At 42.8% G+C, this 26,669-nt stretch overlaps 1 protein-coding gene across 1 annotated transcript in view; it reads right to left on the bottom strand.

The window, feature by feature from the left end:
• Positions 1 to 3,767: 3,767 nt before the first annotated feature.
• Positions 3,768 to 26,669, bottom strand: part of LOC124560007 (leucine-rich repeat-containing protein 15-like) — a 59,454-nt gene continuing 36,552 nt past the window's right edge. The window contains exons 2-3 of the mRNA XM_047130916.1: positions 15,515 to 15,939; positions 3,768 to 5,565 (exon numbers count right to left, since the gene is read on the bottom strand). Coding sequence (XP_046986872.1) covers positions 3,768 to 5,565; positions 15,515 to 15,918 — 2,202 coding nt within the window. The 5' untranslated portion in view covers positions 15,919 to 15,939. The remainder of the gene's footprint in view (positions 5,566 to 15,514; positions 15,940 to 26,669) is intronic.

Below are 26,669 nucleotides of genomic sequence, written 5' to 3' on the forward strand. Positions count from 1 at the left end.
TAAATTCGTACAAACAATAAAAAATGGAAAACTGTAGCTTTCAAATCTGCGCCTTCAGATTACCACTGCACTGTTGTGGCCACAACACCATGAGAGACAGACGCCGAAGCACTCTCCATAAACACTATAGTCCATATGCTCGTCGAACGTAACTTTGTAGCTGTTATCTTTATTCCAGAACGTGAGAAGGCATCATTTCAAATTGCAAAAGACGAATACTGGCGATTCTAGAAAAAAAGAAATCCCTTGATGGTGAAACAGGTCTTTCATTCTTAGCTAACCCTGAACGGAATATAGTGAGCCATTATAATCGCATTCTTAAAACTTTTATAGCCTCTGTGCCTCATATCTGCTGTTATCGCTGTCATTTGAACATTCAGTCAGGTCCATAATCTGTGCCATAAAGTAAGGAATCCTTAGCACAAGGGACATCGGTGAATAAGTGAAAGTCGGACACCTGGCATTTCTTTAATCAATGACCTACTTCATCTGTCTGACATCACGTCGTGGCCCGGATTTTGAGCTGTTCTTTCCAAATTCTCTGATTATTCCATTGTTTTGTCTACAGTGCCGTAGGACTTTTGGTGTTGAGAGTAGGCACTACTTACGTATGTATGTATGTACGATCCACATCTCCTTCTAAGCCACTGGACCGATTTCAACGAAACGTGGTGCACATATCACTTACTATGTGGTCAGAAGTGATGTAGGGGTAAGGGATAGGGTCTCCCATACGGATAGGAGTGGAGGTGAAATTTTCTGGTACAGTTTCAACCAAATTTTGCGTATCTACATTTACACATACTGCGACAACACCATATGGCGCATGTCGGAGGGAATCTTGTACCACTACTAGTCATTCCTTTACCTGTTTCACTCGCAAACGAGCCATAATTTCTCTTATCTTACTCTCGTAGTTCTTACGTAAAATGACGTTAGCGGCAGTAGAATAATGCTGCAGTCAACTTCAAATGTCGGTTCTCTAAATTTGCTCAATAGTGTTTTGCGAAAAGAACGGCTCCTTCCCTCCAGGAACTCTGATTTGAGTTTACGAAGCACTCCGTAACACTCGCGTGTTAACCGGACCTACCGATATCAAATCTGGCAGCCTGCCTCTGAACTGCTTCGATGTCTTCCTTCAACCCGACCTGATGCGGATCTCAAACAGCCGAGCAGTACTCAAGAATGGGTCGCATTAGAGTTTTACACGCGGTCCGCTCTAAGGATAAACCATACTTTCCTAAAATTATCCCAATAAACCGAAGTCGACCATTGGGCCTCACTACTATCGTTCTTATGTGCTCGTTCCATTTCATTCTGCTTTACATTATGCTCAGATATCTGATCGACATGACTTTGTTAAGCAGTACGCTACTAATGCTGTATTCGAACATTACGGTATTGTTTTTCCCACTGATGTGTATTAACTTACATTTAGAGCAACTTGCCATTAGTTACACCAACTAAACTTGGAACCTGATCCGTATGCGCCTACCTTCGTTAACAGTATGGAGTGGGATACCGTGTCAAACGCCTTCAGGAAATCTGACATTTGTCTGTTGCTCGACATCCATGATTTGCAGGATATAGTGCGAGAGAAGGGCAAGCTCAGTTTCGCACGTGGGATGCTTCCTAAATACGTGATGATTTGTGTACAGATACTCTGCCGTCACAAGGAAATTTATTATTTTCGAATTGAGAATATGACAAAGAATTCTGCAGCAAACCGATGTTAAGAACATTGGTCTGCAATTTTACGGGTCAGTTCTTTTACCCATCTAATACAGGAGTCGCCAGCGATTTCTTCCAGTCACTTGGGACTTTGCGCTGGGCAGAGATTCCCGATAAATGCAAGTTAAGGAGCCAGTGACGTAGAGTGAAAACCTAATTGGGATTCCATTCGGATCTGGCGACTTACTGATTTCAACTCTTTCAGTTCCGCCTATTACGAGTACTATGCTCTCCATAAAGGACTCGGTGAGACGCTGAAACGACGGTATGTTTTTGGTTTCCTCCTGCACGAATGAGTCCCTAAAAGTGAAATTTAAGACTTTTTTACAGAATTCTATTGCCACAACACATTGGTCAACGAGTGGCTGGCAGAAGCCTTCGACCCCCTTAGTGACTTTAAGTGGGACCAGAATTTTCTCGCGTTCTCGGCAAGATCTTTTCCTACATGACTCATTATTTGTATTATTTGCATAAAAAATTCTGTGGAATAATGTACCCCAACCAACTTTAACGGGTGAGGCTAAGAAGCTGTGATGTATGAAAATATTAGACAACGGCCCATATTGGTATCAAATCCATAGCTTTCAGGGTCGTTAAGCTCAGTAATGGCAATCTCGGTGATGTTTCAATCCTAGGGAGTGGAAAGGGAGAAGCAAAGACATAGACATATCTCTGAGATGCCTGAAGCAATTTCTGTCAAACTCGGAGCAGTGATCATTGTTATCTGGAAAAATATCTATGAAAGTAAGCACTCAGAAATGCCTGGAGCAGTTTCAACAAAGTTTGGTAAACACATGATGCCTCATTATTTGCTTTAATTTGTAATGTGTTGCGACACAAAAAAGGAGCCTGTGTCCACTGGAGAGAGTGCGACAAGTTATCGCAAAATCACAACACACACGTATGTCATACTAACATGTAACATACTAACATGTACTAACATGTTTAAGCCTTCGCCGGCCAGAGTGGCCGAGCGGTTCTAGGCGCTACAGTCTGGAACCGCGCGACGCTGATGTTTTATTCATGCCATTGCAATTGTTCTACACTTTGGCTGTCCGCATCCGTAACGCAGAGGTAGCGTTACCGCCTACCACGCAAGGGGCCTGGGTTTAATTCCGGGCAGGGGACTGGGTGTTGTGTTTTCGTCATCATTGACACGCAAGTCGCCGAAGTGGTGGCAACTGAAAAGACTTGCAATACGGCGGCCGAACCCCTAAGGATATACCATACGAAACTTTTTTTTTTTTTTGCACTTTGGCTAAGAGTCGTAACAGTCTACACAAAGTCTTGACTATTATAAATTTTAGTGGTGTAGGATGAACAGCGGTTTAGCTATCTCTGACGTACTGTAATGGAAATGGCCGATAGGAGTATTTTTGGAAGTACAGGAAAATGATTTTTATGGTTCAAATTAATTGTATACACTCTAGACGTTTATTTATTAAAACAAGTACTCGGTACTTTATTGTCTTATACAAAACGTATAGATCACAGTCATTGGAAACACTTTTGCTAATGTAGTGTTTGTTGAAATAAATTAAGACGGGTCTGTAAATATTTTATTTGTTCTCAGTGCAGTTCAGTAAATATACATTAAATACAAAAATCTCAGGACAATATATGACGAATAACATTTCTGCATAACTGAAACGAAATAAATGCTTAACAGGCAATCAACTTATTCTGCGGTGAAAATATGGAACTTCTTCGAGAAAGAATGAATCGTCCCTCTTGTGTTGTATAGTAATTTATTGAAAACTTTCTCGAGTGTCCATGGCACTTAGAAATGAAAATAAAAGAAAAGAAAGAATGTGTGACACACGGTCATAAATTGTTGTCATTAACGAATCTGAATATGAGAGGACGATAAAAGTGAACACTAAGAAAGTACAACGAACGTAATGTTAACCTAAATAGTCCCGTTTCGTGTGGAGACATTCCTAACGGAACACTGTGAGCTAAAGGAAAAATGTTAAGGCCTCGTACTAGCTACGGGCTGCAGGCAGGGATGCAGAGGCCTGTGGGAGGTGGTGTGTTCAGTGCTTGGCGTGTCGGCGGGACCTGAGGAAGGAGAAGGCGCCGATGCCGGCGGCGAGCCCGAGCAGGGCGGCGGCCGTGGGCAGCGCGAACGCGGGCCTCAGCGCGCCGTGGCCGCCCGCCTGCCTGGCCGAGCGCCTCTCGCGCCGGCCCGCGGGTCCGCGCGCGGGCGGCGTCAGCTCGCAGCCCGCCTCGCGCACGAAGCGCGCCCACGTGCGCTCGTTGCTCAGCTCGCGGTGGCGGATGCGGCTGGCGGCGCGCGGCCGCTGTTTGCCCGGCTCGTAGTGGCACAGCAGGCCCTTACGCCGCGGCTTCGTCTCCGGCGGCACCGTGAACCCTTCCAGGATCGCCAGGTTGCCCTTGCCCACGTTCGCCCAGTTCCACATGTCGGCGATGTAGCAGTCGCACTTCCACGGGTTGCCCGTGAGGCGCAGGGTCGAGAGGTTGGGGCTGTGGGCAAAAGTGCGCGGAGATATTTTGGACAAGTTGCAGTAACTCAAATCCAAAACTTCGAGGCTCGGTATGGTTTCCAGGAAGTCGGCCTTCAGTTCGCCGCCGCTGCGGGAGCCTAGCAAGTTACCTCGGAGGATGAGCGTCGTCAGGTTCGGTGTCGACACGAAGAGATCGCGCGGCAACTGAGTTATATTGCAGCGGCTGATGTCTAGGACTCGTAGCCCGGAGAACTGTCGGGGTAACAGAGGCTCTCCCTCCTCCACAATTAGTGGATTGCCAGCCAGTCGCAGTTCTTGCAGATTCGTGTAAGACTGGTCATTCGAAAACACTTGTGCGTCGGGCGGATGCTGCAAGCCGCAGTCGTTGAGCTCCAGTACCTCGAGTTTGGTCAAATTCTGGAAGAGGCCGTATTCCAAATCAGTAAGTGGGTTGTTAGACAGGACTAGGCGCTTCAGATGCGTCATTTTGGAGAAAGTATTGGCCGAAATATGGGACAGATTACTGTTCGCCATGTTGAGCACCTCCAACGATTCGAGAGGTGAGAGAATCCCCGTAAAGGCGTCATTGAGAGGGTTGGAAGATATGTCCAGTTCGTGAAGCGAGGTTAAGTTGTCGAAAGTATTTTGTGGGAGCTGTGTGAGGCTACAATTACTGAGATAGAGACGTTGAAGTCTGGTCAGCGGCTCGAGCGCCTGTCCGAGTACTTCTGATGACAGGTGGTTCCCTGACAGCATTAGAGTACGCAGCTTCGTCGCGTTAGTAAACGGATTTTCGGCGAGCGGCCCGTGCAGATGACAATTCGTCAGATCTAGAGTGTCGAGGTAGAGTAAACTGTGTCCGAGTGTGGTTCCGACGTCCAGGTCGCGCAACTCGTTTTCCCCCAGTATAAGATTTCGTAAGTATGTGTTGTTGGCAAAGGCGTCTGCAGGCAAGTAAGTGATGGCGGAGCGCCGGAGGATGAGCGTTTCCAGCAGCCGCATCGGCCCCAGCACCAGCGTCCAGTCGACAAGCGTCAGGCGGTTGTAGGACATGTCCAGCGTCTTGAGGTGCGCAAGCTGGGCGAAGGCCGTGTCGGACAGGTGAGACAGGTTGCAGTTGCTGAGGTAGAGCGTCTCCAGCACAGTGAGAGGGTCCAGGATGCCAGGGAGCAGCGTGCCCAGCGGGTTGCCGGACAGGTCGAGGCGGCTCAGCGACGTCAGGTTTGTGAAGAACTGCGGCGACAGTCGAGTCAGGCCGCACTCGCTCAGGTCGAGCGTCATCAGCGTGCGTGACACCAGGAACGGAGAGTCCACCGGCTGCAGCCTGTTTCTACGCAGGTCCAATGTGATGAAGCCGGGACTGTCCCTGTTGGCAGAAGTATAGCAGTGTAATTAACTCTCGCAACTATTTACGGCACTACGTGTGTTAACTGCAGTTAGTTGCGCTTAATATGCTTTATACAACGTTTTTACACAATCTTTGCGTTTTCAAAAAGCTGCCTCAAATGGTACTGAGCACTATAGGACTTAACATCTATGGTCATCAGTCCCCTAGAACTACTTAAACCTAACTAACCGAAGGACAGCACACAACACCCAGTCATCACGAGGCAGAGAAAATCCATGACCCCGCCGGGAATCGAACCCTGGAACCCGAGTGTGAGAAGCGAGAACTCTACCGCACGACCACGAGCTGCGTACTGCGTTTTCAACATTTAGGTCTAGATATCCCTCACGGTGAATTACAGTTAACAACAGCTCGCACAGGTGGATACATATACATGGCAGAGATTACTTATCCTCGGACCTTCAGTTAAGGTTTCTATCAGTTTCTTTAATGTACAGACCCCGCCGTCGGAGGTTCGAGTCCTCCATCGGGCACGGGTGTGTGTGTGTGTGTCGTCCCTAGCGTAACTTAGATTAAGTTAGATTAACTAATGTGTAAGCTTAGGGACCGATGACCTCAGCAATTTGGTCCCATAAGACCTTACCACAAATTTCCAATATTTAATGTACAGAGCATATGATGAATGATTAATTCTATATTTCAAATTTCAATGGTCTTGATGGAAATAAAATGCAATTACAACTAGAAGGTTACCAGCTGCGGGTAGCTAACAACCTTGCTCATATCTAAGGAAACAAACAGAAAAATTGTCTTACAGTAAAATGTGAACACTTAGAATATTTTAAAAAATACACATTTTTTAATAAAAGTGTTAGAACATTAAATTGAATCTTCTCTTTACTTGTTAAAAACATTCAAAAGCCTAGATCGCATAAATACTTCTTTATTTAAGACAACCGGTTTCGACAGGTCCTAAAAAATATTTTTGTTATGAAACGTTTTCATTTTACACTGAACTTCAAGCCAAGTTGTCATTTGTATAAAAATCAGCACATTATAAAAGGTTTGTAAAAACTGAAACATTTGAAAACATAAAGGACCTTGTGGAAAAAGTCCATGTCCAGATATTTGTTACATCGCAAAATCACACTACACATTAGCACATCTCTTTAAAAAAGTGACCTAAACAGTGAAAATCCACTTTAAACACCATATACGGTACAATTGACTCAGTTGAATGAGTCGGTTGTACCTTAGCGCGGATTAAAGTTGACTTGCTCGGTTGTACCTTATGTGCTGATTAAAGTTGACTGAGTCACCTGTACCTTATATGCCGCAGAAATTGGATTTTCGCTGTTTAGATCATGTCCAGCTTATGTAAACACATCTGCGACTGTGTCCTGTGTTTTTGTGACGTAGAAAACATCTGTGAGCGGCTGCACAAGGTGCTTTATGTTTTCAAATATCTTAGTTATGACAGACTCTTTATAATGTGCTGATTTTTATCCAAATGACGAAAACGCGTGAGGTCCAACGTAAAATAAAAACGTTTTATAACAAAAAGATTTTTTAAAACGTGAATATGACATCAAGACTGTCAAAAATAGTTGTCTTAATTAAAGAAGTATTTAGAAGAACTAGGCTTTTGAATGTTTTGCAAACATTAATAATAGGAAGAAACCTACCATTTCGGGCTGTAAGCGGTACCTAAGTTCAGCGTTAACCACAAAAACATCTTTACTAAATGTATGTTGTCAACATTAAAAGGCTGGTCAAAGCAAAACCATGATTTGCCATTTATAACTGACAGGTGGTGCACAAGGACACACAGTTACAAGTTTGAGAAACTAGAAGGACTAATGATATCAATACATTTTTCACTTATTGAGACAAATACAAATACGTACAGGTAACAACTTAGAAATGAAATTCACTGAAATTGTTTCAGAATTAAATAATATCACAATTTATCAGAGAGTAGCAAACAAAACAAAAGGTAAACCAAGAATTATAATTTCTATAATTGGAATAAATGTAAGGACAGTGTTTTAATATCAACATTGTTGTTAGTACACGAAAAATCAGTCTAATCAAAAAGGCCGTAAATTCAACTAAAAACCTAGGTATTACAATTACGAACAACTAAAATTGAAAGGAACACATAGAAAATGTTGTGGGGAAGGCTAACCAAAGACTGTGTTATGTTGGCAGGACACTTGGATACCCGGCCGATGTGGCCGAGCGGTTCTAGGCGCTTCAGTCTGGAACGGCGCGCCGGCTACGGTCGCAGGTTCGAATCTTGCCTCGGGCATGGATGTATGTGTTGTCCTTAGGTTAGTTAGGTTTAAGTAGTTCTGAGTTCTAGGGGACTGATGACCTCAGCTGTTGAGTCCCACAGTGCTCAGAGCCATTTTTGAATACTTGGAAAATGTAACAGATCTACTAAGGAGACTGCCTACACTACGCTTGTTCGTCCTCTTTTAGAATACCGCTGCGCTGTGTGGGATCCGTACCAGATAGGACTGACGGAGTACATCGAAAAAATTCAAAGAAAGGCAACACGTTTTGTATTATTGCGAAATATGGGAGAGAGTGTCACAGAAATGATACAGGATTTGGGCTGGACATCATTAAAAGACAGATGTTTTTCGTTGCGACGGAATCTTCTTATGAAATTCCAATCACCAACTTTCTCCTCCGAATGCGAAAATATGTTGTTGACACCGACCTACATTGGGAGAAACGATCACTACGATAAAATAACGGAAATCAGTGCTCGTACGGAAAGATATAGGTGTTCGTTCTTTCCGTGCGCTATACGGGATTGGAATAATAGAGAATTGTGAAGGTGGTTCGATGAACCCTCTGCCCGGCACTTAAATGTGATTTGCAGAGTATTCATGCAGATGTAGCTGTAGTCTACAATGATCCTTGATTTAGGCACCACCCTCATGCATGCTACCGTAGTACAGCCGATATCGAAGCACGAGCACAGGAGCAATAGGAAGACAGTGAGTCTTTGTTGGCAGTCTTCCGTGTAGAAGACATTCAAGAATTCAAGATTTAGAGTTTCCTGCCTACAGACACATGAATGATATTAAAATATTAAATTTGGACTATTTGAAGTAGGTCATCGAAATACTAAAATAATAGTTCTGAACGAGCGTTGCGTATTGAGTATTTGTTCAGAAGAATTTTTGTTGTAACTATAAATTTCAGTTTCTTCCAATAGATCGAACCGCCTTTCCTTGGGTGTGGTGTGCGGCACTTTCGTATTATGGTTAATACCTTGCAGCAACGAGAGTTCAATCAGAAATATTATTTTAATATTTTCGATCACGTAGTGCAAATTTAGTGTTTTAAAATCATTAACGTGCCAACAGACAGGAAAGTGTAAATCTTGATTGGAAGACTGCCAATACAGACTCGCTGTCTTCCCCATGGCCAACTGTGCTCTTGTTTAAACAATGGCTCTGCTACGTAAGCCTGTACGAGAGTGGAGCTTCAATCGCGATTGGCGTTTAACGACAATTTTAATTTTAATATTAGATTAAATCACTGACTTTATCAATTTTCGTTTACTCCAAACATAGAAATTAGTATTGGTTAAAAACGGTCTTGGTTGCAATTTTAGTTTTTTATTTTTCAACGGCGCGATTCGCCTTATTTAGGTATCTTCAGGATATCTACATAGAAAACAGAGAACAAATACATCTATTTAAGAATCGCGATCACGTTGTGTAGACTTGGATAACCTATAAGCATGTATAAACAGATCAAATATTGAAAGAGCATATACCTTAATTTGGTATTTCTTAGAAGAATCTTTTAGTCAGTGTAGCGAAAGGGCATCGTCGAATATATCAGGCCAACATCGCCTTCGTTAAACTCAGTAAAAACTAGAAACATACAATAGTAAAATCATTACCATTTCTAGATGGACGCGAGAGACACCAAGATCTGCATAACGCGTTCCCGTTCACAGGAGCGAGTACCAGAGTAAGATGGGGGATCAGGTAGTAGTAAGATGTATTTTTGTTCTCTGTTTTCTATGTAGACAACCTGAAGATGCCTAAATAAGGCGAAACGCATCGTTGAAAAATCAAAAATTATGTTCTTCATCTTGATATAACCTTTTTTAATTTCATATTTATGTTGGAATTTTATGTTATCGTGATATCGGTACTTTTTGCCTCTCGAAACTGTGACTGTGTGTCCTTGCGCGCCATCGGTCAGTTGCAACTGGCACACCATTGGGGTCGTGGCCAAGCACGCACACCGATTAATCGTCCACTGGTTTTATACGCTAACGGTTACGCCTTAAGCAGCCTTTTAGTATTGTCAAGTATTGCTGTTTGGCTTGCCTGTGTGACGCTATTACTGCGGCTAAATTGTATTGGTCGAGCGGCAATGGGAATTTAGTAGTATAGTATTAGGTTACCGATTATATACTGAAGCGTCAAAATTTTAGAAAACACAATAGAGATAACAGTGAAACATTCTACAGCTATAACGATGACGCCTCAAAAATGGGAAAAGAATGGCTATACTGACCCATTTGATGAATAGCAGAAATGGAAGCTCCAATAAACTGCAAAACAGGTAGTTCACAGACTAAACTACGAGAAGCCCATAATGACGTAAAATGAATTAAAGGAATAAAAGATTTCTCTGTTATACAGAGAAATGCCAAGCATACTGGCATTTGTTTCCAGAGCAGTAAATCACATTTCCATTGCAATTTAATACATCATCCTGCCTTATCACGCAGAGATGAAAGCTTCCGGGTTAGGAAATGATTTGATGTTACTTCGATGATCACAACAAGTGATCAATATCATTTCCGAACAGTATTGGAGATAAATAATTCAACAGTTTCATTGTAACAATTTAGATGTTGGAGCATTACTGACTTAATAAGTGGATGGTTTAACATGTTACAGCGCCTACAAAATTATTAGTGTCGCAGAGAGTTTCGAAATATACTCCACAGGACAGTGTACAGTGCATAGTGGAGATTACTTTGCATTTATTTCAGTCATTCTTTGCCATATTACGCTCGTATGTGGAGCAAAGGAGAAACTGTTGTATATGTGCCACTTAAGGGACTTGATCTCTCATATACAATAATCACCATCCCTACGAAAGGTATATACTACGGAGAACGTAGAATTTTAAATCTACATCGCATATTGGTTCCTCGAAATTACGCATGACTGGTCCATGAGACGATTTCTCTCTTGCAACGATTAACATTAAAGTTCCTCGAATATCTCTTCTACACTTGCGCGTATGGGCTATGCGACCTGCTGCGATTCTAACAGTGGCTGTGAATTCATTCGATGTCTGCTGTAATATCTGCTTTGGAGACTCCAAACGAGGAGTTATGCTCGAGAATAGGTAACACTAGCGTCTAATGTGGTTTGACTTACAGAGAACTGCACTTCCACAGAATTCTCTCGATAAATCTAAATTTTCCGTTCGCTCTCCCTGTTATAATTGTTCTCCAAATTACTTACTGTAATCTCACACTAATTACGAATAAATGTTTATAGCGGGTTTTAAACGTATGTAATTTTATATCTTCCTATGATCAAAGCAAGTATGTGCCAGGAAAAAGAATGTAGCAGTCTGCCTGATAAAGCGTATTCAGAGAAGAGAAATAAGTTACATTTTAATAATACGAGGAACTACAATTCCTTGAAATATTTGTTGGCCAACCGTTTTTTCAGAAAAGTAGGTCACATAGGATGAGATACTTTGTAATACAGAGCTGAATCTGATGATAGTCACCGGCCGAAATTAATTGTTTTTAAACATTATGCTTGCACTGTAATAAAAACCTACTTAAGTTATCGCCTACACTTTTACATATTTGCGTCTTCACTTGACATATCGCTCACCTTCCAATATGACGTACGTTATGCAATATTGACATGTATTCATCATAATGGAACGAAGGGGTTTTAGGGTTTTCTTGTCATTTTCTTTCTAAGGCGTTCAGAAAAGGCGGGCACTACAAAATACTACTTACCGGTTATCTCTGTGGAAAAGCTAGCGCACTACTGGCCATTAAAATTGCTACACCAAGAAGAAATGCAGACGATAAACGGGTATTGATTGGGCAAATATATTATACTAGAACTGACATGTGATTACATTTTCACGCAATTTGGGAGCATAGATCCTGATAAATCGGTACCCAGAACAACTACCTCTTGCCGTAATAACGGGCTTGATACGCCTGGCCATTGAGTCAAACAGAGCTTGGATGGCATATACAGGTACAGCTGCCCACGCAGCTTCAACACGATACCACAGTTCATCAAGAGTAGTGACTGGCGTATTGTGACGAGTCAGTTGCTCGGCCACCATTGACCAGACGTTTTCAATTGGAGAGACATCTGGAGAATGTGCTGGCCAGGGCAGCAGTCGAACATTTTCTGTATCCAGAAAGGCCCGTACAGGACCTGCAACATGCGGTCGCCCATTATCCTGCTGAAATGTAGGGTTTCGCAGTGATCGAATGAAGGGTAGAGCCACAGGGCGTAACACGTCTGAAATGTAACGTCCACTGTTCAAAGTGCCGCCAATGCGAACAAGAGGTGACCGAGACGTGTAACCAACGGCACCCCATACCATCACGCCGGGTGATACGCCAGCATGGCGATGACGAATACACGCTTCCAATGTGCGTTCACCGCGATGTCGCCAAACACGGATGCGACCATCATGATGCTGTAAACAGAACCTAGATTCACCCGAAAAAGTGACGTTTTGCCATTCGTGCACCCAGGTTGGTCGTTGAGTACACCATCGCAGGCGCTCCTGTCTGTGATGCAGCGTCAAGGGTAACCGCAGCCATGGTCTCCGAGCTGATAGTCCATGCTGCTGCAAACGTCGTCGAACTGTCCGTGCAGATGGTGGCAAACGTCCCCATCTGTTGACTCAGGGATCGAGACGTGGCTGCACGATCCGTTACAGCCATGCGGATAAGATGCCTGTCATCTCGACTACTAGTGATACGAGGTCGTTGGGATGCAGCACGGCATTCCGTATTACCCTCCTGAACCCACCGATTGCATGTTCTGCTGACAGTCATTGGGTCTCGACCAACGCGAGCAGCAATGTCGCGATACGAGAAACCGCAACGGCGATAGGCTACAATCCGGCCTTTATCAAAGTCGGAAACGTGATGGTACGCATTTCTCCACCTTACACGAGGCATCACAACAACGTTTCACCAGGCATCGCGGTCAACTGCTGTTTATGTATGAGAAATCGGTTGGAAACTTTCCTCATGTCAGCACGTTGTAGGTGTCGCCACCGGACCCAACCTTGTGTGAATGCTCTGAAAAGCTTATCATTTGGATATCACAGCATCTTCCTCGTGTCGGTTAAATTTTGCGTCTGTAGCACGTCATCTTCGTGGTGTAGCAATTTTAATGGCCAGTAGTGTATTCAGCACATGAAAAGAATTTTCGGCGTAACATAAGTCGCACTTGTAAATCCAGGGCATAAAAAAAAGACAGATCTCATCAAATTGCATGTGCCACCCGATAACTGTGACTTACAAATCGAGCGACTTGTGCGGCTCAGCTTAAATAATATTAGAATATCCAGCTGAGCCTATCAACAGCCCTCCTATCACGTGTACAGGGCATGAAACACACATATATTTTCCAGTTCAATCGCCAGAACTGGTAATCGCCTCCAACAAAAATCACTAGAGAAGCACTCGACTGGATGTGTACTACCCACTCATATTGGAAAGTGACGGATAGGAGAGCTATACGTTTCAATCACATTAAAGCGACCACCACCTATGTTCGACGTTAACGTGCATTAACGACTCATAGGCGGCAGGTGGCAGCACTAGCAGTGGAGGGTATATAAAAAGTGTAGGGGTGAAGCGGTCAACAGAGTAGTAGTCGTAATACGGAAAGGAGCGATTTATCTGAAGTCCAAATGGGCATGATAATTGGCTTTCGGGCCAAGGGTCGAAGCATTTAAGAAGTTTGTAAACTGTTCGCGTGTAGCATGGTTCAAGTATACGGTGCATGGCGAAATGGCGCTATCCACAACCAGTACAGACACAACTGTGGTGTGGGGTGGAAGACAGCTGCGGAGGTGTGCAACTTTAGAGCAACTAACAGCCCATTTGAACTAAGGGGCTACCAACAGTGTCTCCTCAAGGATCGTTCAGCAATCGCTGCAACGTATGGGCCTCCGCAGCAAGCGCCTGAGTTCTGTTCATCGGCGACAAAGGCTGGAATTTGCGCGACAATATCGCAACTGGACGTCCAACAGCGGCGACAGGTGGCCTTTTCAGATGAATCGCGTTTGATGCTCCAACGGCGTGAAATGTCTGAAAGCAAACACCCTGCAACAATAGTCGGAATGGTCCAACACAGAGGAGGGAGCGTTATGGTCTGAGGACTCTTATCGTGACATTGCATCTACATCCTCATCTACATTTATATTCCGCAAGCCACCCAACGGTGTGGGGCGGAGGGCACTTTGCGTGCCACTGTCATTAACTCCATTTCCTGTTCCAGTGCGCGGGAAGATAGACTGCCGGAAAGCCTCCGTGCGTGCTCCAATCTCTCTAATTTTATATTCGTGATCTCCTCGGGAGGTATACGTAGGGGGAAGCAATATATTCGATACCTCATCCAGAAACGCGCCCTCTCGAAACCTGGACAGCAAGCTACACCGCGATGCAGAGCGCCTCTCTTGCAGAGTCTGCCACTTGAGTTTGCTAAACATCTCCGTAACGCTATCAGGCTTACCAAATAAGCCTGTGACAAAACGCGTCACTCTTCTTTGGATCTTCTCTATCTCCTCCGTCAACTCGACCTGGTACGGATCCCACACTGATGAGCAATACTCAAGTATAGGTCGAACGAGTGTTTTGTAAGCAACCTCCTTTGTTGATGGACTACATTTTCTAAGGACTCTCCCAATGAATCTCAACCTGGCACCCGCCTTACCAACAATTAATTTTATATGAACATTCCATTTATATGATCATTCCGCTTCAAATCGTTCCGTACGCATACTCCCAGACATTTTACAGAAGTAACTGCTACCAGTGTTTGTTCCGCTATCAGATAATCATACAATAAATGATCGGCGATCTCGTCATATCGGAGGCCGCAATGGAACAACATAAGTATGCATCTATCCTTGGGGAGCCATCCGGATTGGCCGTGCTGTTCTAGGAGCTACAGTCTGGAACCGAGCGACCGCTACGGTCGCAGGTTCGAACCCTGCCTCGGGCATGGATGTGTGTGATGTCCTTAGGTTAGTTAGGTTTAATTAGTTCTAAGTTCTAGGCGAACGATGACCTCAGAAGTTAAGTCGCATAGTGCTCAGAGCCATTTGAACCATTTTATCAAAAATGTTCAAATGTGTGTGAAATCTTATGGGACTTAACTGCTAAGGCCATCAGTCCCTAAGCTTACACACTATTTAACCTAAATTATCCTAAGGACAAACACGCACACCCATGCCCGAGGGAGGACTCGAACCTCCGAAACCATTTTATCCTTGGGTATCATATCCACCTCTATAGGCAATATGTCTTTGCTCCGCACGGTGGAATCTACTAGCACGACAATGTGACGAGCGACACCTCTTGCAGTTTACGTGAGTGTTTCGAAGAGCATCAGACACCGCAGCTGACCACGGTACTGGAATCGGCATGGATCCACATCCTTCTCGGTACCTTTCAGAACCTCACTAACTCTCTTCCAGCACGTCCGCGCTGCAAAAGGTGGTCATTCAGGCTTTTGACAGATGGTTACATTACTGTGACTGGACTATGTATAACTAAAAATCCATTTGTTTCTGTAAACTATCGGGCACCTTTTTGGAGAAATCGTTATGAACGTAACACATATTTATTGTCTGGGTTAGAGTATGGAGAAATTATCCAATTGAGGATGAATGACAGTTTACATACCGGAAAGCGTCGGGATCGACTCTGACGATCTTGTTGCTCGAAAAGTCTGCATCCAGCAGGTAGCCAAGCCCCTGGACGTATTCTCTCTTGAGCTCAGTGAGGTTGTTGCCAGCCATCTCGAGCGTGCGTAGCTTGATGCCGGGAGGGAAAGTCTGGACTTCGGACAAGTCGTTGTCGTTCATGTTGAGGATGTAGACATTGATGCTGAGGCCCTCTTCGAGCGTGGGCACGGCGGTGAGGTTGGAGCCGGAGCAGTCGGTGACCCAGTTGATGCGGAAGTAGTGGCAGTCGCACTCCTCGGGGCACTCCAGCTCTGGCAGCTCGCAGCGGCAGGGCACCGCCAACACCGCAAGCAGCGCCAACACGGCAGCCAGCGGCCGCCAACTTCCACTCTGCGTCTTCATCGTCGTGTCAGCTCAGGAGTCCTACGGCAGACGCAATGTGCTCATTCACAAGGGAAGCACTTTGGGTACCCTGAACGTAAATTTTGCAAAATCTCAGGATGAATAAAATACAGGGAGCGAAATGTTATTTGCAGCACATAGAGAAACCAGTACAAGTTTATATGCCAACTAGCTCTGCAGATGACGAGGAAATTGAAGAAATGTATGAGGAGATATAAGAAATTATTCAGATAGTGAAGGGAGACGAAAATTTAATAGTCATGGGAGACTGGAATTCGATAGTAGGAAAAGGAAGAGAAGGAAACGTAGTAGGTGAATATGGATTGGGGGGAAGAAATGAAAGAGGAAGCCGCCTGGTAGAATTTTGCACAGACCATAACTTAATGAAAATAACACTTGGTTCAAGAATCATAAAAGAAGTTTGTATACATGGAAGAAGCCTGGAGATACTGACAGGTTTAAGATAGATTATATAATGCTAAGACAGAGATTTAGGAACCAGGTTTTAAACTGTAAGACATTTCCAGGGGCAGATGTGGACTCTGACCACAATCTATTGGTTATGAACTGTAGATTAAAACTGAAGAAACTGCAAAAAAGTGGGAATTTTAGGAGATGGGACCTGGATAAACTGACTAAACCAGAGGTTGTACAGAGTTTCAGGGAAAGTATAAGGGAAAAATTGACAGGAATGGGGGAAATAAATATAGTAGAAAAAGAATGGGTAGCATTGAAGGATTAAGTAGTGAAGGCAGCAGAGGATCAAGTAGGTAAAAAGACGAGGGCTAGTAGAAATCCTTGGGTAACAGAAGAAATGTTGAATTTAACTGATGAAAGGAGAAAGTATAAAAATGCAATAAATGAAGCAGGCAAAAAGGAATACAAAAGTCTCAAAAATGAGATTGACAGGAAGTGCAAAATGGCTAAGCAGGGATGGCTAGAGGACAAATGTAAGGATGTATAGGCTTATCTCACTAGGGGTAAGATAGATACTGCCTACAGGAAAATTAAAGAGACCTTTGGAGAAAAGAGAGCCACTTATATGAATATCAAGAGCTCAGATGGAAATCCAGTTCTAAGCAAAGAAGGGAAAGCAGAAAGGTGGAAGGAGGGTCTATACAAAAGCGATGTACTTGAGGACAATATTACGGAAATGGAAGAGGATGTAGATGAAGATGAAATGAGAGATATGATACTGCGTGAAGAATTTGACAGAGCACTGAAAGACCTGAGTCGAAACAAGGCCCCGGGAGTAGACAACATTCCATTGGAACTACTGACAGCCTTGCGGGAGCCAGTCCTGACAAAACTCGACCATCTGGTGAGCAAGATGTATGAGACCGGAGAAATACTGTCAGACTTCAAGAAGAATATAATAATTCCAATACCAAAGAAAGCAGGTGCTGACAGATGTGAAAATTACCGAACTATCAGTTTAATAAGTCACAGATCCAAAATACAAACGCGAATTCTTTACAGACGAATGGAAAAACTCGTAGACGCGGACCTCGGGGAAGATCAGTTTGGATTCCGTAGAAATACTGGAACACGTGAGGCAATACTGACCTTACGACACACCTTAGAAGAAAGATTAAGGAAAGGCAAACCTACGTTCCTAGCATTTGTAGACTTAGAGAAAGCCTTTGACAATGGTGACTGGAATACTCTCTTTCAAATTCTGAAGGTGGCAGGGGTAAAATACAGGGAGCGAAAGGCTACTTACAATTTGTACAGAAACGAGATGGCAGTTATAAGAGTCGAGTGGCGTGAAAGGGAAGCAGTGGTTGGGAAGAGAGTGTGACAGGGTTTTAGCCTCTCCCCGATGTTATTCAATCTGTATATTGAGCAAGCAGTAAAGGAAACATAAGAAAAATTCGGAGTAGGTATAAAAAATCCATGGAGAAGAAATAAAAACTTTGGGGTTCGCCGATGTCATTGTAATTCTGTCAGTGACAGCAAAGGACTTGGAAGAGTAGTTGAACGGAATGGACAGTGTCTTGAAAGGAGGATATAAGATGAACATCCACAAAAGCAAAACGAGGATAATGGAATCTAGTCGAATTAAGTCTGGTGATGCTGAGGGAATTAGATTAGGAAATGAGACACTTAGCGTAGTAAAGGAGTTTTGCTGTTTGGGGAGCAAAATAACTGATGATGGTCGAAGTAGAGAGGATATAAAATGTAGACTGGCAATGGCAAGGAAAGCGTTTCTGAAGAAGAGAAATTTGTTAACGTCGAGTATAGATTTAAGTGTCAGGAAGTGGTTTCTGAAAGTATTTGTATGGAGTGTAGCCATGTATGGAAGTGAAACATGGACGATAAATAGTTTGGACAAGAAGAGAATAGAAGCTTTCGAAATGTGGTGCTACAGAAGAATGCTGAAGATTAGATGGGTAGATCACATAACTAATGAGGAGGTATTAAATAGAATTAGAGAGAAGAGAAATTTGTGGCACAACTTGACTAGAAGAAGGGTCCGGTTGGTAGGACATGTTCTGAGGCATCAAGGGATCACCAATTTAGTTTTGGAGGGCAGAGTGGAGGGTAAAAATCGTAGAGGGAGACCAAGAGATGAATACACTAAGCCGATTCAGAAGGATGTAGGTTGCAGTAGGTATTGGGAGATGAAGAAGCTTGCACAGGATAGAGTAGCATGGAGAGCTGCATCAAACCAGTCTCAGGACTGAAGACCACAACAACAACAGAGAAATCAGGCTGCACTTATACGAGTCAAAGAACATGAAAGGCAAGTAGTAGTTGAGATTTGTGTGAAACAAAGTTGTAACCTACCGACGATGTTATTCAGTCTATACAAAGGGCAAGCAGTAAACGACAACAAAGAGAAATCTGGAAAGAGAATTGCAGTTCAGGGAGAAGAAATGAAACATTAGCCATTTGCATATGACATTGCAACTCTATCAGAGAAACAAAGGACTTAAAAGAGCAGCTGAACGGAATGTAATGTGTCTTGAGGCGAAGCTATAAGATGAACATCAACAGAACTAAAACAAGGGTAAGGGAACGTAGTCGAATTAAATCAGGAGATGCTAAGGGAATTAATATAGCAAATAAGACGCTAAAAGGAGTAGATGCGTTTAGCTACTTGGGCAGCAAAATAACTGATATTGGCTGAAGGAGAGAAGATATTAAATGCATATGGTAATAGCAAGAAAGCATTTCTGTAAAAAGATATATTTGTTAAAATTGAAAGTAAATTTAAGTCTCAGAAAGTGTTTTCTGGAGGTGTTCGTCTTTAGTGTAGCCTTGCGCGGAAGTGAAACGTGGCCGATAACAGTTCAGACGTGAATCGAATAGAAGTTTTTAAAATGTGGAGCTAGAGAAGAATATTGAACCTTAGATGGGTAGATGATATAAGTGCTGAGGAGGTAATTTATGGTACATCTTGCCAAAACAAAGAATTTGCTTGACAGGACACTTCAAGTAATTTGGTAATGGAAGGAAGTGTATGGCTAAAAACTATAGTAGTCCAAGGCTGTAGTCCGTAGCTCGTGGTCGTGCGGTAGCATTCTCGCTTCCCACGCCTGGGTTCCCGGGTTCGATTCTCGGCGGGGTCAGGGATTTTCTCTGCCTCGTGATGACTGGGTGTTGTGTGCTGTCCTTAGGTTAGTTAGGTTTAAGTAGTTCTAAGTTCTAGGGGACTGATGACCATAGATGTTAAGTCCCATAGTGCTCAGAGCCATTTGAACCAAGGCTGTAATACGCTAGGAACGTTCAAATGCATATAGATTGCAGTAGTTATACGGACATGGAGAAGCTTGCACAGGATACACTAGAGTGGAGAGAGTTATAAAACCGTTTCCGGACTTAAGTTCACTGCAGCAACAACTTATCGGCAAAGAAAACCAACGTCTACTGAACAGCAGGCCGAAGTGGCCGTGCGGTTAAAGGCGCTGCAGTCTGGAACCGCAAGACCGCTACGGTCGCAGGTTCGAATCCTGCCACGGGCATGGATGTTTGTGATGTCCTTAGGTTAGTTAGGTTTAACTAGTTCTAAGTTCTAGGGGACTAATGACCTCAGCAGTTGAGTCCCATAGTGCTCAGAGCCATTTGAACCATTTTTCTACTGAACACTCTCTGAATATAGAACACGGGATGGACAGCAAATATATCTAACAAGGAGGGACTCCATCGGTGTGATCGACTTTTTGAAAGCATCTGTACGGTGAGATCCCATTTACCCTGGTGGGCCCTCGTTTGCGAGTAATTGACGAAAAAAATTCGTAATTTCACGTGATCCTCAAGAACGTTTAAAAGGTATTGATTTGTAAAATGGTTGCTTGTTGTAATGGATAGTGTAAAGCCTTCACTTGCAGAAGGGTGTGGGTTCGAATCTCGCTGGGTGCTTTCAACATTTTTATTTTTAAATCTTTATCAGTATTTTTATTCAATTAATTGGTGAAAAGAAATAGAATAAAAATTACTTTTAAACAAATTAATTGGATAAAAATGATGATCAAACTCATTTCGATAAAAATTAAAAAAAATTAAAATACGTGATTACAATTGACCCCGCAACCTTCTGCACGTGAAGATCTTATTCTATCCATTACCACACAAAACCAGTAGTTTCGATGCTACTTTTTAACATTATTAAGCTTTATCAAACACTCTGAAATTGTTTTCGTCAATTACTCGCAAAAGAGGGCACAACAAGGCGAATAGCTGCAGGGTGTGATACCTGGAATCTTAACCTACATCACTGTGTAGACGGTTTCAAAAACGTCGATCCCGACGCTGGGAACCTCTCCCTGTTAAGTTCTCTTACTGTCTCCAGTTTCTGTTACCGCCTTCATCGATGAGGCTGACAACGCCCACACAAGTGATACTTTAATAGAGACGCAGATTACAACTTCAAAATTCTCAGGGTCCCTTGTTGATCATGTCAAACTAACTACGATAGATTGAAAGTACAGCATGAGAAATAAAAATCCACAGCTAAGCTTCTTCGGTTGACCAGCCGACGGGCTATTTTCACTGTCTTTCAGTACAGTATGCAATTATCATGGTTCCGGAGAAAAGATGACTGCTAAGTGCCTGTGCAGTTAGTTTCACCTCGACAATTACCACATTACTGGGGTCTGTCACCAACAGTAAACAGGGCTGCCTAAAACTGACGAGCAAGGGCTCCATCGGAATATTGGGAAGTTTTGGCGATAACATCTGATACATCTGACGTAACACCATGGTCTCAAATGCCTATTTTATTGTCAAAACAGCATCGCTAGGTAGTGCCTATCAGGCATCTAGAGTACATTTCTGCACAATCGCAAATACTTAAGACATCCCAGCAGTTCCCTCGGACGCTCGCAAGCCACATGTCTCCTGGAAACCTATGGTATTCCGCGATGTTAGAACAGGATTGGTACTCTTTGGACAGAGCATTGACACATTAGACAAGACTAATTTCGAGTAGAAAACAAGCTCCCAAAGATAATTCAAGCAAAAACGTTGTTGACATGATTAGATATGTCCTGCTGGTTTCAGCATAACTCTTTCTTCAAACTACTGAAATAACATATTCTGAGATGTACTATACGTGTGTTCAGAAAATATCGGGAATTTTCTATTTTTTGAAATAATTTTATTTATTCGCCTACATTAATATTATCTCTTTCAAATTAGTCCCCGTTAGACATTATACACTTATGCAAAAGCTTTTTCCAATCCCCGAAACAATTCTGGAACTCTGTCTTAGAGATAGCAGCAGTTTCCTCTTTCAGCGATGCGGTGTAATTCGCATCTGAACGTGTCACACTACGCCACTCTACGATTCTCTTCATTTTTGTAAACAGAAAAAATTTACAGGGGTCTGGGTCTGCATCTGGCGCGTATGGAGGCATTAACATCAGTAGTGTTGTTTTTCGTCAAAAATTCACGAACAAGCAATGAAGTGTGAGCAGATACATTTTCGTGCGCAAAAGCCACGGATTTTTTCGCCACAAATCGCGACGTTTTTTTCGGATTGCTCCTTAGTGATCGTCTGACCTTTTGGCAAGAAATCATGATGCACTATGCCGTTAAAATCGACGAAACCAGCGAGTAGAACCTTGACATTCGATGACACTTGCGAGATTTTTTCGGTCTTAGCGATCCAGAACGCCGCCACTGGGACGATAGAGCCTTAGTTTTGACATCATACCCCTACGTTCATTTTTCGTCACTTGTTACGACACGTTTCAGTAGTTCTGCATCTTCGTTGACTTCATTTAGCGACCCCTGACCAATTCCCATTCACCGCTGTTTTAGCCCGAAATTCAATACCTTTGGCACAACTTTTGCTATCACTCGTTTTTTAGCCAAAACACCCGTAAAGATTTCATGGAACGAGCCAACTGATACGCCAACATCATCAGCAACTTATCTGATTGTGATTCGGCGATCGTTCATAACCTTTTTTTTTCCAAATGCTTTCATCGATTGTTGGTGTGCTGATGTGTCCAGAACGTTCGTCATCTTCAACTTCTTACACCAATCACAAACGCTTGTTTTACTCATAGCGGACTCACCAAAAGCAATATTCAAAATTTCTAAAACTTTGTTGCATTTTATTTTATTTTATAGCAAAATTTAACGCAAATTCTCTGACCAATTTTTAAAATGAATCAATAAGAGCCACTCATAAGCAAAAATACATGTAGCCTACATGTAGCCTTCTTGACAACTGACGACAGACTAAACCAGGCTTCAATGTGTTTGCCAATATAACAACAAGAAAGCGCGCGAATCGGACTTATTCAAGCCGCGAAATTACCAAATTCCTTATAGGCCTACTTTTTGAACACGGATCTTATTTTCTTGAATGAAAAGAATAAAAAATGTACTAAATGCTTTTAACAGAAATGAAATTCAAACTCAGCGTTATGAACTGAAATTCCATCTGAACTAAAATTCCACATGGCGCTAACAATGATACAAAAATTACACGAATTTTACAACGAGACTACTGCACATACGACATTCTTAAGGATATCTCGTCAACAGAGTACACATTTTATGGATTCTGACCCTCTTCTGAAGAGACAAAGCGTTTCTCTGAATCCGAATTTCTACCGCAATGTTGGCAATGTATGCAGAACTCGCCAATCGTTTATCGTTGCTCTGACGGTCAGGTCTGCCCATTCGATTAGCACGCTCTGGCTGCTTCGCCTTCAAGGCTATCGGAGGTTGCGCTAAACAGCTGGTGCCCTTCTGCACAGCTTGTCCGCGAGCTCAAATTCAAAATGGTTCAAATGTTTCTAAGGACTTTGGGACTTAACATCTGAGGTCATCAGTCCCCTAGACTTAGAACTATGTAAACCTAACTAACCTAAGGACATCACACACATCCATGACCGAGGCAGGATTCGAACCTGCGACCGTAGCAGCTGCGTGGTTCCGGACTGAAGCGCCTAGAACCGCTCGGCCACAACGACCGGCTTGTCCGCGAGCCAACTCGAGAAACATCTAACTCGATAGGACTGAATTATTTGTACATGCCACAATCACTGTCAGGCTTTGGTGGAGACCGCTGTGAAACTGATCTGTTATGGATACTGCATGATTAGTGGTAATTGTTCATACCACTGCCCTAATGGATGCTTTGATGGCAAAAGATGTACTGGCTCTTGATCCTGTTCCATGTAGTATCTGTTGTATTAGGAATAGTAGAAGAAACTGCACTACTGTCATTGTTCTGATGTATATGAAGCTATGACAAACAACTCCCTTCCAACTACTGTAGAGCAAACAACACAACGTGCGCTACAGACAGCTGCACTACCCACTGCATGTATTGTATTGCATTAGGCTGTTCAATGGTAGCTCGTTTTGTTTTTGCGGGTGTGGCATTGAGAAGAATGTCAGTTTTAGCAATTTAGGCTGCGGAAGAGAATAACTGTTAACAAGAAGGCACGACAACAAGAACATTTATTTATTCTAAAGGGAAGAAAGAACACAGAGTCATACAACTCGATTATAATACACAATTCTACTTACTGCCTCAGGACAATCACTGCATGAAAACACAGGTGACAAAATGGTTCGCCAGTGTGTCCTCCGCAGGTGGAACTACAAGCGGGAGTTACGGTAAAAGAGAAGTCAGAGTGTGACGTCTCGTCGATGTCAGCGTCACTAGGGACGAAGCGTTATCTGCCAGCTAACTATGCTAGATAAAATCGGTCGTGGTGCTGAAGAAGCCATACTGGCATTCTTCTTAACGAAGTTACGGAAGATACTGTTACAAATTTATCAGAAATTACGCTTTGGGTGATCATATTAAAAAATCTGCTTTTTAAGTTAGTAGCGATGTTCCTGCTTTAAAAGCCTTATACAATCAACTTTAGGAGACAGTGATAACCTGAACGGGAGTGCAATATAGCAAATCAGGCGGAAGTTTATGTTGTACACAGAGTTGACGGTACTCAAATGGATTCGTACGATAAGAATTTAATTGCAAACAAGTTTGCTATTGACACCATTTATCTTATATTTAGTATCACGTATGTCGACTAGAAATCACGCTGTCTTTAACACAACTAAATATTCGAATGAGGTTTGAGAACTGGGCCTTAGCCAATGTTCCGTCGTATAAGCTAACACTGGGGAAGAAAATCGGCCGTGCCTTTCAAAGAAACCATCCTGGCATTTTCCTTACGCAGTTTAGGGAAATCAGTGAAACTAAGTACGGATGATCAGACGCGTATTTGAAGCGACGTCAACCCGAACACGGGTCAAGGCAACTTTCGTGCACAGCGTACATCGACAGTAACTTCCGTACACAAACTCCAACAAATATATCTTTTAGATGTAATCGACAGAGATAATGCTAAAGGTCTTCCACAGATGATATGCTCTTCTACAGAAAGTATTTATCAACAATGGGTACTGCAGCTATCTGTAGCGCACGTTGTATTTTTTCTCTAATGTGCTTATATATATTTTCCAATGGTGCTAATTTTCATGAGCAACTATTTTATTTAAGTATACCGTCAAAACATCTGAAAATTCACTGGTTTATTTTCAAGTTTTTCGTTTAATATTAAAAATATAAAAATCATGATACAGATTTTGAAGATAAGTGTCCTCTACACAAAAACTGGTTCAAATGGCTCTGAGCACTATGGGACTTAGCTTCTGAGGTCATCAGTCCCCTAGAACTTAGAACTACTTAAACGTAACTAGCCTAAGGACATCACACACACACACGCCCGAGGCAGGATTCGAAACTGCGGCCGTAGCGGTCGTGCGGCTCCAGACTGTAGCGCCTAGAACCGCTCGGCCACCCGGGCGGCTCCTCTACACAAAAGCATATCATACTCTGTAGTAGACCTAATACATTATCTCTGTCAAGTACATCTAAAAGCATCTTTGAAACTGTTTATGTAAGTTACGCTCTACGTATATTTGCACGGAAAACTATGTGCGATGTTTAGGATGGTTGAAACTCTGCACAAGTGGGTCATAAGAAAACTAAGTACGAGATCTTCCAATTTTCGACACTAACTGTTTCAGGGTGTATACGTGGACAAGGAAAAAAAAAATCCCGGATTTTTCGCGGATTTCCCGGTTAAAAATACGTTTTCTCCCGGGTGACAGTATATTTTCCCTTATCAATCCATTGAATGGTTACGGTTTTATACCCGGGCGTACAATATCCCGGCACTTTAAAAAACGAAACTCAGGGAAAAAGACACGTTTTCGAAACATCTTTGATGTGCAGCAATATGTACGCTGCTTATTTTCGTATTACGAAAGAATGCACTGGAATTCCACCAAACACTGCATGTTACTTTCCGAATCATTGAAATCGAGATTTCGATGCGCTTTTGTAGGCCGTACGTAAATCATGTCACGTGATCTCGCCAGCCGATGACAGCGGATTTCAAAGCATAGGACACGTGATGTAGTCAGCCAACAGCAACATCACTGTTAAGTAGCACGAACACAAAAACAGGGAAAGTTAATAGTTTAAATTAATATACGTAGTGTTGCTACTAGAAAAGCAAAGTTTTCACATATAATATTGTTCTCAAGCTGCAAGAGAAGCTAAGCTTTCGCATATACTTTTGATCTTTTTTGCGCGTGTTACACTTAAAGATTGATCACACAAATGTGGCAGTAAAATTTTTAATAATGACGTCAATGTCTGACCTTCAGGGTACGAAATTATTCTAAATGGCGCGTCATCAAAGAGTTAATTTTTAAATGAGAGTCAAACGCTCTGTGATTTAATAAATTCATGGTACATTCCTGCAAATGGTTCAAATGGCTCTGAGCACTATGGGACTTAACATCTATGGTCATCAGTCCCCTAGAACTTAGAACTACTTAAACCTAACTAACCTAAGGACATTACACAATACCCAGTCATCACGAGGCAGAGAAAATCTCTGACCCCGCCGGGAATCAAACCCGGGCGCGGGAAGCGAAAACGCTACCGCACGACCACGAGCTGCGGACACATTCTTGCACATAGTTCAACTTACGTAAAAGGATATTTACTTTGAAAGGAACGCTTTTCAAACCACTATTCGCAATATTTTCCCGCGACCAGTTAGAAATAGGTTCGTTTCAGCAGTTGCCAGAAAGCGCAGATAACAGGCGACACCGAGCTTGGGTAGCTATCACGACGTAGGAAGGCCGTATGTACGTATGTGTAAAACATTGAAAAATCATACATTATGTCATAAAAGAAACAAGACATCAGAGGATACTGCAAGAGCATCGGAATTTCGTGAACAATATTAAAATGT

Source organism: Schistocerca americana, chromosome 1 (assembly GCF_021461395.2).
Source record: "Schistocerca americana isolate TAMUIC-IGC-003095 chromosome 1, iqSchAmer2.1, whole genome shotgun sequence".
NCBI classification, from domain to species: domain Eukaryota; kingdom Metazoa; phylum Arthropoda; class Insecta; order Orthoptera; family Acrididae; genus Schistocerca; species Schistocerca americana.